Source organism: Squalius cephalus (assembly GCF_949319135.1).
Source record: "Squalius cephalus genome assembly, chromosome: 19".
Taxonomy (NCBI): Eukaryota; Metazoa; Chordata; class Actinopteri; order Cypriniformes; family Leuciscidae; genus Squalius; species Squalius cephalus.
The window spans coordinates 34264498-34284119 of NC_137140.1; the positions used below are offsets into that span (position 1 = coordinate 34264498).

Genomic DNA, 19622 nt, shown 5'->3' on the forward strand with positions numbered 1-19622 from the left:
GGTAATACAAAAACGAATAAATTACTTCATCCGTGATCATGATTCATTAATTCCATGTAGATATATTGCTAGATGGTGAAAACGCATTAAAAACGACATCTCCCATCGTCACCTCCTTCATAGCGTCATCAAGCTTCGCCTTTGTTATTGTTGGAAACTGCGCCCTCTTGTGGTCAAATACCAAAGTCACATACTGGAGCTTTAAATGTAATTGTAATTGAATATTATTATGAATTATATAATTTGCTAATATTCAACTAAACAATGTTAATATCACAATTTGAATGGAAATTATATGGAATTATATTAAATTATATGAAATTATACAAATTAAAGCTGAAAACTGTATAAGAATATATTGTCAAACACATGTCATCCAAGATGACGGACGACATTATGGGTAGTTACAGAAAATAACTGTTATCCTATATGACAAAATTGTTATCCGGTATGACAAAACTCAGTTTAAATCTCAATCAGGCAGTATTTTTGGCTACCTATAGAAATCTGCAACCTTTACCTTCAACTTCCAAATATGTAAATTCATGCTAAATAAACATATTTACATAAAATCCACATTATATATGTTATTTTAGCGTTATCCCATATGACACAGGATTTTACTACATAGTGTGCTAGTGAGGAAAAAGGGTACCGTAAGTTAAACACATTTTATGAAAGACATATTTACCTTTCACCATTGTTTGGGGGTCCTTCAGGGTCTTCCTGATTGTGTAACATGCTGTCTCACAACGTGTCAAAATAAAATTCACAATAAAATTGCTCCAGTTTGCTTGTTATCCCGTATGACATTGGCTGAAGTTTTGGGACAGAATGCTCCAAAGCATAACAATCAACTGGATGTCATATTCTTTGTAATATTTAAATATATTGTTGTCAAGACTCATATAATAATGCCTGTGGCAGAGATGTTAGGGTTTATTAGATTTTTTACAGTTTGTTTGGCTTTTTTGTATGTCACTCTAAGGTCCGGACAGTTATCCGGTATGACATTATGTGACTATAATGTCTAATAATTCTTACACTTTGTAATACCCTCAATATATGGTCATATCATTTGATAAACAGAGATCAATAGATTCAATAAATGTGCTTTTTATTAAACATTTCCTTATTTTGACTTCATAAAGGGTTTTGGACATCAAAATTGCACGTCACGTCATTGGGCCTTATATCAGTAGAAAGTCTATAACCTATCAACAGATTAATATATTGTTTATGATCAGTTGACTATTAATAGACATTACCCACTAAGTGTTAGTAGATATCTTTTAGGACTATCTAATTAAAGTGAAAGACAGTTGATATCAGTAGAAAGTCTATAAAGTATCAACAGATTGCATACCTAACCTGACTGAAGTAGAACAAACACTATGGCCAGCACATCAGAGAAGGGTTAGGTTAGGGTTAAAAAATTCACTTTTATTAAATAAATAAAAAATAATAATAATACAACCCATTATTTACTAGGATATCACGATCACATCTGAACCATCTGATTATGTGAAAACAATTAACGTTATATTGAGCATTCCAAATGAGAAAACTCTCAATAGTCTACATCATTTCAAATGCCCGAGGCCAAGATCAAAAGTTATAAACAACAAATAACAATAATTATTAATTAATACATTTAGCCTTTCATGACAGTAAGTTTTACAGAAAATCGCATTTATTAAATGCAGTTTAACGTTATAACAGTTACTAATTTAAGAAATAATCTCTGTTCCTGCTGCAAACTCGCTTCGGAGGATTAACAGACAAGACTATAGTTTAAACCCTTAACAATACCTTCTTTAATCGTTTAACCATTTTGTAACATTTAGTTTATTTAACGTTACGGTGAGACACAAAAGGCGTTTTCTCCTATAGAACCATAATACACCAAAACACAATAAATTAACAAAATACATAATTTTTATTAGCTAACGTAACGTTAGATGTAATCCAAATCTTTATAATCCATACGCAAGCAAGAAACAGATCCAAATTCAGCCCTTCATCCACATCCAGCGATCTCCATCTCCATTCTCAGCAGCGACCGTAAATGTCAAATCCCGCGCTCGTGATGAATTTAAATTCAAAAATTGCGCCCTAGAAGCGTCTATGGTTATGACATGTTTTACGGCAGTAATATCAAACGCTCATTGGCTCTCGCCTGCTTCGTCACAGATTGCAGCATGCCGTGTTTCAGTTGAAACAACATTGAAATGCAGAAGCGCGCGCGCCGTCTTCATGCAGAGGGAAGCTGGGTTAACATTTTCATGGATTACTAACTTAAATTCTGCTGTGTCCCTTATACAAAACTATTATAATACTGCCAGAGAGGACTGCAACACATCGTCATTTGTTGTTTTTCTTCATAACGGTTATGGGTAGGTTTAGGGGCAGGAGTAGGATTAATGTTAGTGGCTCAAAATATATTTTAAAGCTATTAATAAAACTGGCATTTCCCTACACATCTCTGTCCATAAAGTGTTTTATTCTTTTTATATTCTGTATAAAATGAGTAATTTATATTTAGGTTTGGGAGTAGGGTTAAGGGAACTTACATTTATCTATAAAACGGTATATGGGAAATTATACAGATATCTTTATGATTCGTAAACGTTTTGTAGCTGTGAATTCGTAATAATTCTACGTTGCAGACATGTCTGTATCATACGTTTCAGCATCTATCCAAATGTACAAAAAAAGTATGTTTTCAATCTGTTGATAGGTTATAGACTTTCTACTGATATAAACGGTTTTTCACTTTTGTACGAAAGCCCAACAATGCCCCCTGGAGGTATCTTTATGTAAGTTACTTTGTTGGTGCTTGCACGGCATGGACAAGTCTGGGCATGTCTGAACTAGTGACAGAGGGCAGTCCATATACATAGGTGGAGAGACTGACTTGCTTTCTTACACAAAGCGGACTTTTGCATGTTTGTTGTTCCCGTGAGTGATTGATTAAGAAGTAAGTTATCTGATTTACATTCTATGCTGTTCGAACTTTAATATTCTGTATATTCAGTTACTGTCATCTGCACAATGTACTAGTTCAACTATAGTTATATTTCTGTGTGAATTGCATACTATCTAAATTCATGTAAAGTCATATTGAAACTAGTTTGATACTGTTCAGTGGTTTATGTTCTGCAGTATAATTCAGATATGTAAGCAAATCATTTATGCTATATATTTAGATTCTAAATAACTGAATACACTTTACCAGAGTAATGATAACCTGATTTACTATTACTTCTGTTTTTGTATAGTGACTATTCTTTATGCTATCGGTAATACTGTTTATACTAGCAAACTTATATTGTATTTTGTTTTCTCTGTTCATTGTAGACCACACATATACCTATGGGCAAATGCCTGTAATACTTCATACATGCTGAAATAATCCAAAATAAAACCCTTCTGCTGGGACAATCTCTCTCTTGCTCCAGTTTCTCTAACCGGAAACTCCCACCACCATTTCTACTAGTGCTTAACGAACCCTTTGAGCGTCCCATACGCTCGTATAACTTTAATTAGATAGTCCTAAAATATATCTACTAACACTTAGTGGATAATGTCTATTAATAGTCTACTGATCATAAACAATTTATTTGTTGACAAGCAACAGATCTAATCTTTAGTTGACTATCAACAGATTATCTACAAATGGTTAAAACATTTTTAAAAACCGTTTTAAATCAGCTAAAATAATAATTAATTTGATGCACATGAGACCCCTTGAGTAGGATACACAGTATCATATACTTCATATGCTGACATGACTGTTGACATTTAACTGACAGATTGATCTTGAGTTGTTGGTACTCAATCTACAGAAAGTTAGTTGACAATTGAAAGTTAGTAGACAATTGGTTAATAACCTGTTGCAAAATAACATTGACAGTCAACAGGCACTTTTTTGTAAAATCTGTAGATTAACACTTGAATTGTACCTTATGGGCAGTCAGTTGAACGTATGTTACTTGTCTGTTGAAACAGTGTTGTTGAATGTCAACTGATGCACTGTTGACAAGCTACTGAATGGCTACTAATAACTAGTAAAGTCTCAACAAACGGACTATCAAAATAAAGTGTTACCAAAAAATATTTTTATTTAGGAAGCAAGCATATCCCCCCCCCTCCCCTCCCCTCCCCTCCCTCCCTCCCTCCCTCCCTCCCTCCCTTATAATACAGTTATTAGCTGAAAGCATTTGTCTCAGTAAATATAGAGTATTTAAAATATATTTTAAGTATTTTAAGTACAATTGAAAATAAAGAAAGCAATAAAATTAAATTCTTATTTTACCATACTAGACAGAGAAAGTTATCATCATAAATGTAAGGGTCCTCATTATTATTAGGTGCAAATACAAGTCAAAGCAGAACAATTTATAAGTTCAATGCCAGTTGTTGCTAATCCAATGTACAGTGTACAAATCAGATATGACAAACAACATTTTTAAAATAGAGAAACAAAGAATCAAAGAATTCAAAGGTAATTGTATGTCTAAACATTCAACAAAGTGTAGGCACTAAGGAGTGAAACCATCAAAATGATCAAATAACCACAGAGGCCTGGTGCCCTGGACACTTGCACTTTTTCTGGGATCGGTATGTCTGTGAAGGGGGACAAGACATGATTCAGTGCATTGTAAAGTTGCAAAAAATAAATAAATATGGATTAAATCTTACTGAAATTTGAATAAGTAAAAAAAAGAAAATGAAGCATTAAGGTTAAGTTTAATGTTTACCTGAGCTCCGTTCAGACCAAACCAGAGGACCCAGGGATATGGAAGCACTGCCATGGAAGTCGAGAGACCTGCCCTCTCTCCGCTGGTGTCCAGAAGAACAGTTCTAAAGATTGAAAATGGATGTGATGAGTTTTTTACAGTCTTCAACAGTGTCTTACTGCATACGCACAGATTACTTCACTCTAAATGGCGATATAATGCCAAAAACAGATTTTGGCATTACGACTCAGAGCCAGTGTCTTCTGAAGGAACCAGAACAATCTGACACACATTTAGTGCACACTAAACTCACTGTTGAGCAGCGATTGCTTGACAGAAGGCAAAGGTGAACAGCACAGTGCAGGTAAAGCTTAGTGGAGTTTGCAGTGAAGATAAACATCCTGAAGGAGAAACGGCTGGATGTCGAGACGCCGTTCTGCAGCAGATCCACTGTGTCGTCATTTGGATTGGGACACCTGAGAATATCAATAATGACAAATTCTTTCTTTTGGAAACAGTCAATACAGAGTGATCTCCTGTAAAACATCACATCTTTGCATTCCATGTTCAAAAATTTAATATTTTCCTTTAGTCCTGAAAAACTGAAAGACATGTAACACGTAATGTAATTATCACAGTGTTGGTTTATGTTCCCTGGTGTCCACTAGAGGTCCTCTTCCCCCACGGTGTCTTTCACATTAGGTAATCCGTGAATCGTAATCCAGTCCAGGCAGGGGTCAAAATCCATAAAAGCAGTCCATAAACAAGAAACAAACAAGCAAGAAACAGCTCTCAGAAGTGGTGTGGCAATAACAAGTACTCTATAACAAACACTAAACAGGCAGGGTATTTATACACACAGAAACTAACAATCATGATGGGGAACAGCTGGGTGCAATGAACAGTGATGAGTGCAGACAAGGATTGTAGGGAATGCAGTTCCTAATGTGAAAGACACCGTGGGGAAAGAGGACCTCTAGTGGACACCAGGGAACATAAACCAACACTGAGAGTAATGTTAGGTGATATGATTATTCAGTAAAAAAGTTACATTCTTAAAAGAATAGAAACAAATCTCTGCTTTACTCTGAAAGGATGAGATCCCAGCGGAGGCTGTAATCAGGATCATTCACAGGTGTAGCCCAACACGTGTCCATCACCAGGGCAAACTGTCGGCTGTCGACCCCCTCAACACGAACTTCCACATGCATCTCCTGGTCGAGCTCTGCATCCACACGACCAGTGAAGGGCCGGGTAAACTCATCATCCTGATATGGAATCATCCGGACCTGATATCTGCCTTCACCAGCGGGAAGAGTCTTGTGCACAATACTGTCGAAATAATGGATAGATCTCTGTTAAAACTATTAAGTTTATGGATAAAATTATGTTTAAAATAGATATTCTTGGTTTCGAGAATATAACCATATATTTACTTTTTAAATATATTTATTTTTCTGCTTAAAGAATTAGTTCACATAAAAAGATTTGTAATATAGTTCAGGAGTTATATGGACCTTTTTTTTTTTTTTTTTTTTTTACCTTTCTTAAGCTTGAAATTCCCCATGGGGGTTAACTGCATTGAAAGATATGACCAGAACAATGTGTGTGTTCCTTGTAACAAATATTAACAAACAAAATGTCTGTTTTTGGTGAACTACCCCTTTCAAAAAAATAGTGCTGTTTCACTCCCACCTCTCCAGGGGGTTGATTTCCGTATTCATGGAAAGTGTTTGTGATTGAGGATAAACACAGCTGAAAGAAAGCTTCAGGATTTTCTTTCTGCTGATGATTAGACCTTCTGACCTCGGTGTCCCCAGAATAAAGTTATTATAGATGAAGTGGGTGCCGTTAGCCTGTGGACAACATATATAGCATTTGTAATTTAGTCTAAACTGAATTCAAAGTATATATATATATACATATATATAAAGCCAAAAGGTTTCATCAGTCAAGTAAAATTATGATGGGTTACGTATTAATGGAGAAGTTCCAGTTTCTTTTGTGGCATTGTGTTGTGTATCCTTCGCCACTTAATCTCTTTGTGACTTTAAGAAGTCTATAGGGAGGTCTGTTTGGGACCTTCCTTTGGTTGTTACAGATTGATTATTCAGTATCCTTACAGACCTCCCTACATACTTCTCAAAGTCTCATAGAGATTCCCCAAGAGGACAAACTATTCTGGTCATATCAGGCACTACAAATGTTTGATTGTGTATTGAATAGATTATACATAGTTAAACCTACCACAAGATTTGTACCACAGATGTGTTTATCATCATCAAAATGGAATTCCACTCTGCCATTCCGGACCGTTCCTTTACAGCTGGGATCATTGAGGTGTAAGACATCAGCTGGAAAACCAGCCTCAAAGAGCTGACAGCGAGACACAGACATGGAGCTAGAGCTGCCTTCACAGGTTTCTGAGAAATCTGAGTTTAAAACAAAAGAGCCAAAAGATTGTCAGAATTATTAAAAAAGAAAAGGGTAACAAATTACTGAATTTGTTTTTTAATGATACTAACCAAAAGAGTCAGGTTGTGGTCTGGGATGGTCTTTATCACATAAACAGCCATAAACACCATTTTTCTTCCCACATTTTTCATCCTCAGAGCAGTTGAGTTTAGAACAGGGATCTATCACATTTAAGAGGAAAAGCACAGATAGATTTAATACAACTCAAAGACACTGAGTCATGTTAAGGGACAGAGCTTAACATTCTGGTCGAATGGTCCGCCGAATCGGAATGTTTCTCACTGGATCTCGCAGTGATGATGTTATTAATTCTGAGGCGAATTAAATGGATTTCTTCACTGGATCTAAAGAGTCTTGATTTCCTAGTAGCAGTGTCACGTGATCAAGTTTGGGGCGCTGCTCCATAGACATAATATAGAGATATACGCCTCATTGGCCACTGGGTGCTGAGAAATGCGGCCGCCATCTAAAACCGGTCATACTCATAGTTTTGTTGCGTGACAGAAGTTAAGATGCCGAGCACTGTACAGCATATTCCTGCTCAAAATGGCGGACCATCGCAAATAGGGTTCAGGGGATTACTTTTCACAAGTAAGATTTAACATTACCGGACTATTGGTTGTATTTTGTGAATAGAATATTACCAGAGTTGAGAGGGAGCATGGAAATTTGATATTACTCTACTGAAATCGGTTTACCTCACCGGCTGGTGTTCACTGGGCTATGAACTGAGACATGATAAGTCATATTCCATAACACTGACTTAGATAAGCCTACAACTGACACAACTACAACTGTGTGTGTGTGTGACAGAGAGAGACACAAAAAGTTTCAAGTAGACTCTAATATAATATAATAATAGTATATTGTTTCTTCAACTTATTAAACTATCTGACTTTACTGACACTATCTCTTTCTGCTTCTCTATCATTTATAGTGTGTGATTTGCAAAATACCTATCATAGCCTACATCACATATCATATGGTGCTCCCTGCTTTTTTTTTTGCTCTTCCCTGGCTAAATAAATAAAAAAACTACCTCTGTCCCCGTTTTATTTTTGAAGAAACAACATTAGGTTTTTCCATCCGATTGATAGTCAAAATGTCCATGTTTTCCCCCTTTTCGGTGATTATGTTACCAGTTTTGAGCTCGGACATCTGGTCACTTTATATATCAGTATATTATATTACTGTTAAGCCCATTACTGTGATTAATTAAATGAGCTGACAGCTCATTGCACCTGCCAAACAGATTACACTGAATGAAGCGGGTGACCAGTCTAAGATGGCGGCACCAAGGCACGTCCGCGCAAGTAGGCAGTAGCCGTCGATAGGGCGTCTATCTCTATATTATGTCTATGCGCTGCTCTGTCTATTAGTGGTCCGAACTAATAAACAGTCTGTGAAGCATAAATGAGTAGCTCATTCACGTTCTGCTTTCATTTTGTAAATAAACATTTGGTTCACCAGCAGGAAATATGGTCGCAGTCTGGAGCCCTGTTTATACAGTACCACTGATTGTTTAATAGAAATAATTTGCACAAAGCTTCATGGGGCTTAGGAAAAAGGTGGATAGCCTACCTGCTTTCTTCAGTAATTCTCCAAAAAAATTTATTGAAAATTTATTGAAAATTGAAAATTTATTAGTAATGTCATAGACCGCTTTCAATTTAATTTACCCCATCATAATATTTGTATTACAGCATAGCAGCAGTGTATCAGCAGGGCTATGATTAAATTTGATCTTGTGCCTATGACTGAATCATCCTTACTATAGCTCATAATTTAATAGCCTATATGGTTTTATACATTATTTTAAATTATTTACATCACAAACACAACATGGATCTGATTTGCTTATTGTAACACAATACACAATATATTACCAGTTGTAGTTTCAGGTGTTGTAGTTTCTGCTGTTGTAGTTTCAGGTGTTGTAGTTTCAGTTGTTGTAGTTTCTGCTGTTGTAGTTTCAGTTGTTGTAGTTTCAGGTGTTGTAGTTTCTGCTGTTGTAGTTTCAGTTGTGGTTGTCTCTGCTGTTGTAGTTTCTGCTGTTGTAGTTTCAGGTGTTGTAGTTTCAGTTGTTGTAGTTTCAGGTGTTGTAGTTTCAGTTGTTGTAGTTTCAGGTGTTGTAGTTTCAGTTGTTGTAGTTTCAGTTGTTGTAGTTTCTGCTGTTGTAGTTTCAGGTGTTGTAGTTTCAGTTGTTGTAGTTTCAGGTGTTGTAGTTTCAGTTGTTGTAGTTTCAGGTGTTGTAGTTTCAGGTGTTGTAGTTTCAGTTGTTGTAGTTTCTGCTGTTGTAGTTTCAGTTGTGGTTGTCTCTGCTGTTGTAGTTTCTGCTGTTGTAGTTTCAGTTGTGGTTGTCTCTGCTGTTGTAGTTTCTGCTGTTGTAGTTTCAGGTGTTGTACTTTCAGTTGTTGTAGTTTCAGTTGTTGTAGTTTCTGCTGTTGTAGTTTCAGTTGTGGTTGTCTCTGCTGTTGTAGTTTCTGCTGTTGTAGTTTCAGGTGTTGTAGTTTCAGTTGTTGTAGTTTCTGCTGTTGTAGTTTCAGTTGTGGCTGTCTCTGCTGTTGTAGTTTCTGCTGTTGTAGTTTCTGCTGTTGTAGTTTCTGCTGTTGTAGTTTCAGGTGTTGTAGTTTCAGGTGTTGTAGTTTCAGTTGTTGTAGTTTCAGTTGTTGTAGTTTCAGTTGTTGTAGTTTCAGGTGTTGTAGTTTCAGTTGTGGTTGTCTCTGCTGTTGTAGTTTCAGGTGTTGTAGTTTCAGGTGTTGTAGTTTCAGTTGTTGTAGTTTCAGTTGTTGTAGTTTCAGGTGTTGTAGTTTCTGCTGTTGTAGTTTCAGTTGTGGTTGTTTCAGTTGTTGTAGTTTCAGGTGTTGTAGTTTCTGCTGTTGTAGTTTCAGTTGTGGTTGTCTCTGCTGTTGTAGTTTCTGCTGTTGTAGTTTCAGTTGTTGTAGTTTCTGCTGTTGTAGTTTCAGTTGTGGTTGTCTCTGCTGTTGTAGTTTCTGCTGTTGTAGTTTCAGGTGTTGTAGTTTCAGTTGTTGTAGTTTCAGTTGTTGTAGTTTCTGCTGTTGTAGTTTCTGCTGTTGTAGTTTCAGGTGTTGTAGTTTCAGTTGTTGTAGTTTCAGTTGTTGTAGTTTCAGTTGTTGTAGTTTCAGGTGTTGTAGTTTCAGTTGTGGTTGTCTCTGCTGTTGTAGTTTCAGGTGTTGTAGTTTCAGGTGTTGTAGTTTCAGTTGTTGTAGTTTCAGTTGTTGTAGTTTCAGGTGTTGTAGTTTCTGCTGTTGTAGTTTCAGTTGTGGTTGTTTCAGTTGTTGTAGTTTCAGGTGTTGTAGTTTCTGCTGTTGTAGTTTCAGTTGTGGTTGTCTCTGCTGTTGTAGTTTCTGCTGTTGTAGTTTCAGGTGTTGTAGTTTCTGCTGTTGTAGTTTCTGCTGTTGTAGTTTCAGTTGTGGTTGTTTCAGTTGTTGTAGTTTCAGGTGTTGTAGTTTCAGTTGTTGTAGTTTCAGGTGTTGTAGTTTCTGCTGTTGTAGTTTCATGTGTTGTAGTTTCAGGTGTTGTAGTTTCTGCTGTTGTAGTTTCAGGTGTTGTACTTTCAGGTGTTGTAGTTTCAGTTGTTGTAGTTTCTGCTGTTGTAGTTTCAGTTGTGGTTGTCTCTGCTAATAATAATAATATTTGTATTACAGCATAGCAGCAGTGTATCAGCAGGGCTATGATTACATTTGATCTTGTGCCTATGACTGAATCATCCTTACTATAGCTCATAATTTAATAGCCTATATGGTTTTATAAATTATTTTAAATTATTTACATCACAAACACAACATGGATCTGATTTGCTTATTGTAACACAATACACAATATATTACCAGTTGTAGTTTCAGGTGTTGTAGTTTCTGCTGTTGTAGGTTCATGTGTTGTAGTTTCAGGTGTTGTAGTTTCTGCTGTTGTAGTTTCAGGTGTTGTACTTTCAGGTGTTGTAGTTTCAGGTGTTGTACTTTCAGGTGTTGTAGTTTCTGCTGTTGTAGTTTCTGCTGTTGTAGTTTCAGTTGTTGTAGTTTCAGGTGTTGTAGTTTCTGCTGTTGTAGTTTCAGTTGTGGTTGTTTCAGTTGTTGTAGTTTCAGTTGTTGTAGTTTCAGGTGTTGTAGTTTCAGTTGTTGTAGTTTCAGGTGTTGTAGTTTCATGTGTTGTAGTTTCATGTGTTGTAGTTTCAGGTGTTGTAGTTTCTGCTGTTGTAGTTTCAGGTGTTGTACTTTCAGTTGTTGTAGTTTCAGTTGTTGTAGTTTCTGCTGTTGTAGTTTCAGTTGTGGCTGTCTCTGCTAATAATAATAATATTTGTATTACAGCATAGCAGCAGTGTATCAGCAGGGCTATGATTACATTTGATATTGTGCCTATGACTGAATCATTCTTACTATAGCTCATAATTTACTAGCCTATATGGTTTTATAAATTATTTTAAATTATTTACATCACAAACACAACATGGATCTGATTTGCTTATTGTAACACAATACACAATATATTACCAGTTGTAGTTTCAGGTGTTGTAGTTTCTGCTGTTGTAGTTTCTGCTGTTGTAGTTTCAGTTGTTGCAGTTTCAGGTGTTGCAGTTTCAGGTGTTGTAGTTTCAGTTGTGGTTGTCTCTGCTGTTGTAGTTTCTGCTGTTGTAGTTTCAGGTGTTGTAGTTTCAGTTGTGGTTGTCTCTGCTGTTGTAGTTTCTGCTGTTGTAGTTTCAGTTGTTGTAGTTTCAGGTGTTGTAGTTTCAGGTGTTGTAGTTTCAGTTGTTGTAGTTTCTGCTGTTGTAGTTTCAGTTGTGGTTGTCTCTGCTGTTGTAGTTTCTGCTGTTGTAGTTTCAGGTGTTGTAGTTTCAGTTGTTGTAGTTTCAGGTGTTGTAGTTTCAGGTGTTGTAGTTTCAGTTGTTGTAGTTTCTGCTGTTGTAGTTTCAGTTGTGGTTGTCTCTGCTGTTGTAGTTTCTGCTGTTGTAGTTTCAGGTGTTGTAGTTTCAGTTGTTGTAGTTTCAGGTGTTGTAGTTTCAGTTGTAGTTTCTGCTGTTGTAGTTTCAGTTGTGGTTGTCTCTGCTGTTGTAGTTTCAGGTGTTGTAGTTTCAGGTGTTGTAGTTTCAGGTATTGTAGTTTCAGTTGTTGTACTTTCAGTTGTTGTAGTTTCAGTTGTTGTAGTTTCTGCTGTTGTAGTTTCAGTTGTGGTTGTCTCTGCTGTTGTAGTTTCTGCTGTTGTAGTTTCAGGTGTTGTAGTTTCAGGTGTTGTAGTTTCAGGTGTTGTAGTTTCAGGTGTTGTAGTTTCAGGTGTTGTAGTTTCTGCTGTTGTAGTTTCAGTTGTGGTTGTCTCTGCTGTTGTAGTTTCTGCTGTTGTAGTTTCAGGTGTTGTAGTTTCAGTTGTTGTAGTTTCAGGTGTTGTAGTTTCAGCTGTTGTAGTTTCAGTTGTCTCTGCTGTTGTAGTTTCTGCTGTGGTTGTCTCTGCTAATAATAATAATATTTGTATTACAGCATAGCAGCAGTGTATCAGCAGGGCTATGATTACATTTGATCTTTTGCCTATGACTGAATCATCCTTACTATAGCTCATAATTTAATAGCCTATATGGTTTTATAAATTATTTTAAATTATTTACATCACAAACACAACATGGATCTGTTTTGCTTATTGTAACACAATACACAATATATTACCAGTTGTAGTTTCAGGTGTTGTAGTTTCTGCTGTTGTAGTTTCAGGTGTTGTAGTTTCTGCTGTTGTAGTTTCTGCTGTTGTAGTTTCAGGTGTTGTAGTTTCAGTTGTTGTACTTTCAGTTGTTGTACTTTCAGTTGTTGTACTTTCAGTTGTGGTTGTCTCTGCTGTTGTAGTTTCAGTTGTGGTTGTTTTTGTTGTTGAAGTTTCTGCTGTTGTAGTTTCAGTTGTGGTTGTCTCTGGAGTGACAGTAGTAGTGGTAGTTTTTATGTTGCTTGAATCTGAAATAAATCATAATATGAATGTTGATTGTTGGTGGCTCTCCATGAATCATCCAGAACATTTTAGTTGAAGCAGGGGTCAACAGGGGGAGCTGTTGTCATGGAAACATTACAAATATACATTTTGCTGAATAAATAAATGAGTGATGTGATAAAAAAAAAATGTGTTTTTTTTTGTAGTTTAGCTATGAAAATTTTGTCTCCAGAACGATCTTTACTTAAGTTCCCTATTTCAATTGTCTTTTAAGTTCAAAGCAGAAGACAATATGTCATGAGCTTTTAAGAACATCTCCACTCATTTAGCTGACAAAACAAGTGTAAAAACAGGTGAACTTGAGTCCCTTTGCAAATTGAGCCCAAATGGCACTTTTCCACTGCATAGTAGGCTCGGTAAGGCTCACTTTTTGGGGGGTTTTCCACTGTGTACAACACCTACAGTAGTACCTTGTACTTTTTTTTTAGTACCACCTCATTTGCGGTTCCAAGCGAGCCGTACAATGCTAAAATGTGACGTGTTAAAACTGCAGATCACTGATTGGTCAGAGACAATCGTCACTAACAGCGTCATTGGATTTGGTGCAACTATAACAATCAGTCTATAATCCCACCCACTTTATTCCGGTACTAAACTGCAGTGGAAAAGCAAACCCAGACAAAGTAAAGCGAGCCGAGCCGTAAATGAAGATTTTGTCATCATAGACTCGCACTCAAGTTTTTCTCAACCTCTGTGAATTTAGACGCTGATGAGATGGACTGGTTTCAGGCTTCTGGTATTAGGAACATTTTATATGAACATCAATAATTTTCAAACAAAATCCAGAAAAAAATTCAAGAATGAGGATTGGATAAGTAAATGCTCACCTGTACAGTAAGCTCCGCAAAAAATTGGCTTGACAAACTCATAAACATAGTAATTTCCTGGACAGGCTTTGACTCTTATAGGGTGGGATGTGTAAGTACAGCAGCCGCTCCACGAGGAGACACAGACCTGACGGGTGACCACTCCATCTTCCAGCTGTGGGTGAGGGCCGCTAAGCGACAGTGGTTCAAAAGTGCCACACATGCCTCGATTTACACATGATTCTGGCATCTGAGTATTTTTACCATTGTAGAACATCCTGTACCAGCCATTCCACTCCACATTATAATCACACATACTATAGTAGTTATAATTATTATAGTAAGAGTTATTTGTTGCTCTCCAAGGCTCATCCAGACTGGTATAGTTGTAGCAGGGATTGACACTTGGGGTGGAGAAAGGCACTATTAAGGAAAAAGGAGAAAGACAGCACTATATATTGAAGATTAAATATATTCAAGATAATAATATGAATTAAAAACCAATACAATTCATGATAAGTACATAAAATAAAAAGATGAACTAATGTACCTGCACAATATACAGGAGTTGGGATTGAAAGAGTTGGTCTGGTAAATTTGTAGACATAATAATTTCCAGGACAAGCTTTGACTTGGATCGGGTCGGATCTGTAGCGACTACACTGTTCATTACGAGAGCCAAAAATTTCACGAGTAACAACTCCATCTTCTAGCCGAGGATGAGAGCCATTAAGCCACAGAGAACTATAACCTCCACATGACATGTAAGACATACACCACTCAGGCATCTGAGCACTTGATCCATCAATGAAGAGTCGATACCAGCCGTGCCAGTCTACACTAGTGTCATCATGACCAGATATGTATCCATACATATACCAATAATTGAGTGTGCTTCTCCAGTAGTTGTCGAGTATGTTGTAGTTATTACACGGGTCATAATCTGTTAGTGAGAGATGATGACACCAAAACAAACAAGTTATATTTCAATGAGAAACTTCACAAGTGCAAATCGGAATCAGTGAAACACAGTTATAATCATGAGATTCCTAAATCATTCATACACAATGCGACTGTGTAATAGTAAAACTGTTTATGCATAAACATTTCCATTTAAACTGAAATGCAAATCTTTCATTGAAAAAAAAAAAAAGATAATTTTTAATAAAACTCCTGTATTCGTTCATAGGTATTATTTACAACTTACTCAAGGTGATGCTGGATCCAGTGAATATATTTGGACTCACAGTGGAAACCGCCTGTGAAATAGTCTTGACATCTAGAAAGAAGGAAATTCATGTCATGACAGAAATCACTTACAAAAAAGGTTTGAAATACTTAAATAAATGAGGAAACCACAGTACCTGTACAGTATCCTGAACACCAGAATTGTGGATTCACAAGTTGATAGACATAGTAATTGCCTGGACACGCTTTAACTCTGATGGGTTTTGTCTTGAATTTACAGCAGCCTCCCCAATTATAACCTCCACCACAGACCTTCCTGGTCACCACTCCATCCTCTATCTTAGGGTGAGGATCATTGAGCCACAGATTGATGTATGTGTTACAGGTGAATGAACTAACACAGGTCTCTGACATCCGGATGTCCCTTCCAAAGTAGAAAAGCCGGTACCAGCCATTCCAGGAGAAACGTTCATCACAAATGTAATCTCCACTTTCATTGTTGGCTCTCCAGGGACGATCCAGAGACTCATAGTTGTAGCAGGGATCACTGCTGATGCTTTGGAAAGAAACTGTCATGGAGTTTGCAAAAGTATTATTAAATATATTTGCCTATACTGTATAAGAGTATTATATCCTAAAACCTATTATGACAGTTAATTACATCATTTTTAACAAATATATTATAACCAGCTGTGTACTTTCAGGCTCAAAATGGGGCAAATATACTGTAGCTGACAGCAGCTACACTGTATATATATATACAGTGGGTACGGAAAGTATTCAGACCCCCTTAAATTTTCGGCCCAGTCTGAGGTCCAGAGCACTCTGGAGAAGGTTTTCGTCCAGGATATCCCTGTACTTGGCCGCATTCATCTTTCCCTCGATTGCAACCAGTCGTCCTGTCCCTGCAATTGAAAAACACCCCCACAGCATGATGCTGCCACCACCATGCTTCACTGCTGAGACTGTATTGGACAGGTGATGAGCAGTGCCTGGTTTTCTCTACACATACCGCTTAGAATTAAGGCCAAAAAGTTCTATCTTGGTCTCATCAGACCAGAGAATCTTATTTATCACCATCTTGGAGTCCTTCAGGTGTTTTTTAGCAAACTTTCATGTGTCTTGCACTGAGGAGAGGCTTCCGTCGGGCCACTCTCCCATAAAGCCCCGACTGGTGGATGGTTGACTTACTACAACTTTCTCCCATCTCCCGACTGCATCTCTGGAGCTCAGCCAGAGTGATCTTTGGGTTCTTCTTTACCTCTCTCACCAAGGCTCTTCTCTCCCGATAGCTCCGTTTGGCCGGACGGCCAGCTCTAGGAAGGGTTCTGGTGGTCCCAAACGTCTTCCATTTAAGGATTATGGAGGCCACTGTGCTTTTAGGAACCTTAAGTGCAGCAGAATTTTTTTTGTAACCTTGGCCAGATCTGTGCCTTGCCACAATTCTGTCTCTGAGCTCTTCAGGCAGTTCCTTTGACCTCATGATTCTCATTTGCTCTGACATGCACTGTGAGCTGTAAGGTCTTATATAGACAGGTGTGTGGCTTTCCTAATCAAGTCCAATCAGTATAATCAAACACAGCTGGACTCAAATGAAGGTGTAGAACCAGTGGCGGATTTAGCAAATTGGGGGCCCAAGGCGAAGGTATGTATGGGCCCCCCATCCGATCTTTAAAGGTGCAATGTGTCATATTCTGAGGATCTATTGACGGAAATGCCTTGTTTTCAGTGGTGTATAAAGACCTGAACCGTTATGTTCTTATTACCTTAGAATGAGTCATTTATATCTACATAACCGCGGGAACCCCCTTCTATGAAGATCGACATATTGTGACATCTAAAAATCACACACTGCACCTTTAAAAGAGAGCAAAATCTTTTTTTTACAGACTGAATGGTGAATAGGCAGTTAAAGGTTGGAGAGGAGAAATAAAACTTCCCCTTTAAACCTTGCATACACTTATTCACTCCTAAATAGAAACGTTACAATGTTTAGGCTATACAATTTCTGGTAAGCTCTGTTTTGTTTTTGTTTTTTTGTTTTTTGCTTGACAAATTTCACCATTTCGATTCAATTCTTGTGATTTGATTCAATATTGACTCATTTGTATACATATTAGGTACACAAGATAGGCGTTAATTTTTCTCAAGAAAAAAAACTCACATAATGCTGTGAACATACAGAGAGCCATATCAGCTGGTATTATTTAAAGCTACACTGTGTGATTTTTACCCCCATCTAGCGGTGAAATTGTATATGACTACCCAATGAATTTTAGTTTCTGTTCCTCTCAATTCCGAGGGCGTTTTTACTCCTACGGTGGCCGTATTATTCCAAGATTAACATGGCTTCCAGTTATCACTTCGTCCATGACAATAATAAACAATACGTCTAAAATGAATAAAACTACAGGACAGATGTCAGGAGGTAAACGTCACCCTTGGAATCGGCTATCCCAGCATAATCAGATTAGGCTAACGTTACAATGTGTACAAAGTAAAAGCAATTAAAAATAACTAAAACGTTCAGTGTCCTTTTTTATATAGCTTAAAAAATTGCGCCTTTAAAACTATTCATTACCTGTGATCCGTCGCAGCACAGATTTATGTTACAAGGTAAACAATACTTTTTCACCATTGACGCGAGGATGAAGTTATACTAGAGGTCGATCTGGCGTTATGCACAACCATGCTATGGTTAGACAAGCAACTATAAAACTTCGAATTTACACAAATGAATTACAACAGGCTGAATTACCTGTCGAGAAGAAAGCAGGCAACCTCGGCGTCCGTTTTAAAATCTTTTCTCCTCATGAGCTCTTTCCATCTGGGAAAAGTTACTCCAATATTGACTATGGTCTTGCTGATTTGTCTGTCGTGTTGACGTTTTAATTCTCTCTTTCAAATGTGAGTACGCACGCACACACACACACACACACCACACTATCTTTCAAATCTGCCGGCACTCGCGAGCTCGCGAGTAATCTCCCCCTCGCATTCGTCACGGTGTCACTGAGTGAAAAACGCAAAAGGCGAAGCTTGAATTTACAGGTATGTCCCTCTTTGGCTAATGTAGTTTCAAGATGGAGGGGCAACATGGCGACCGGCATTCAAACCCCTTACCCGTATGTATTTTCAATGGCAGATTATAAACTTAAGAGAATACTTTATTACTTGAAAGAAGTAAATATACATTAATGAGCACATATATTTTTGAAAGAACTAAGTGTTTTTTGCTAAGAATCAACTAAAAAAGTTACACAGTGTAGCTTTAAAGGGGCTATATGCAACTTTTTCCCCAATATAAACGTAACAATAGCCTTTTTATTTTACCATTTATGACTCAAACATCTCCTGATGAGCATACTGACACCTTGTCCGCTCACAGTGGGTGCACCTATAACCCTGTATCCTATTTTTCCTATTTTCTGTCGGGTCGGATTTTTCCCGCGCTGTCTGCGGATGTGACGTCAAGCGCGGTCATGTTAAACGTTTCAGATCACTCTGCCACCACCGCTAGTCAGCAAGTAGCCTACACTCGCAAGCAGTGCAATGGATGATAAGAGAACACTTATCTCAAACAATATATATATTTGACTGTTCTTACCTCAGTAAACATAATGTTGACCTCCTTGCAGCAGATGACTTGTGAAGTGTGCACGTACAAGCGCGCTGCGAGAGCGAGCAGAAAGGAAGAGCAGTTCTGTTTTTTGGCCACAGGTGTCAGTCGCGAGTTTAAATTTCAGAAAAACGCATATAGCCCCTTTAAGGTTAAAAATAACTAAAATGAAACATAATGCGCTAAACAATATACTAAATAAATAATATAGTACACATATTTAGCTAAATACTCTTTATATCTTAGTCAACTAACATGCTATAACCTATATTATGGTAAGTAAATGGCTTTCCTGAGGTAACGTTAGGCTAAACGTTATGTGACGATTGTTCTTCGGTCAGCTTACCTCTTCCGCGGTTGAACTGATTGGTCGATATTATGAATAAGGAATGTACATTTTGGTAAGTTATTACTGAAGATGATCAGTTCACGTGCCTCTAGGGATCTGTCACGTCACATTACAAGCTCCAAACGGTATTGATTTTTTGAATTTTGTAATAGAATTGACAGAATCTGAGAGCTGAGATTTTTCATATCATAAGTAATTTAAACTGCTCTGTTTTGTCTGTCGGTCTCTATGTCCCCTTTGCTTCACGATTTTTCTGTGCGTTGGACGTTTGTTGTTCCTAGCCATAAAAAAGTTTGTCATCTTTGGCAGCTTTCCCAAATACTTACAGTATCTGAGTCTTTTTTTCTTTTTTTTCTTTTATTTGAGACGCTTGGGTAACTTCGAAACTTTCAATTTTCACGTTTAGACTCATCTTGCTCTGTTTGTGTATTTCCTGTATCGTTAGTGTTGTTGTCATT

At 37.3% G+C, this 19622-nt stretch overlaps 1 protein-coding gene across 1 annotated transcript; it reads right to left on the reverse strand.

The window, feature by feature from the left end:
• Positions 1 to 4241: 4241 nt before the first annotated feature.
• On the reverse strand, positions 4242 to 15772 carry LOC307146698 (pancreatic secretory granule membrane major glycoprotein GP2-like; the record flags this gene model as incomplete). The annotated part of the gene is made up of 12 exons (XM_079850908.1): positions 4242 to 4629; positions 4764 to 4866; positions 5056 to 5218; positions 5829 to 6074; positions 6438 to 6598; positions 6990 to 7174; positions 7268 to 7420; positions 13004 to 13168; positions 14030 to 14431; positions 14559 to 14951; positions 15216 to 15287; positions 15373 to 15772. 12 exons carry the CDS (start codon positions 15770 to 15772, stop codon positions 4520 to 4522), a joined length of 2553 nt encoding a protein of 850 aa, XP_079707034.1. The 3' UTR covers positions 4242 to 4519.
• Positions 15773 to 19622: the final 3850 nt, after the last annotated feature.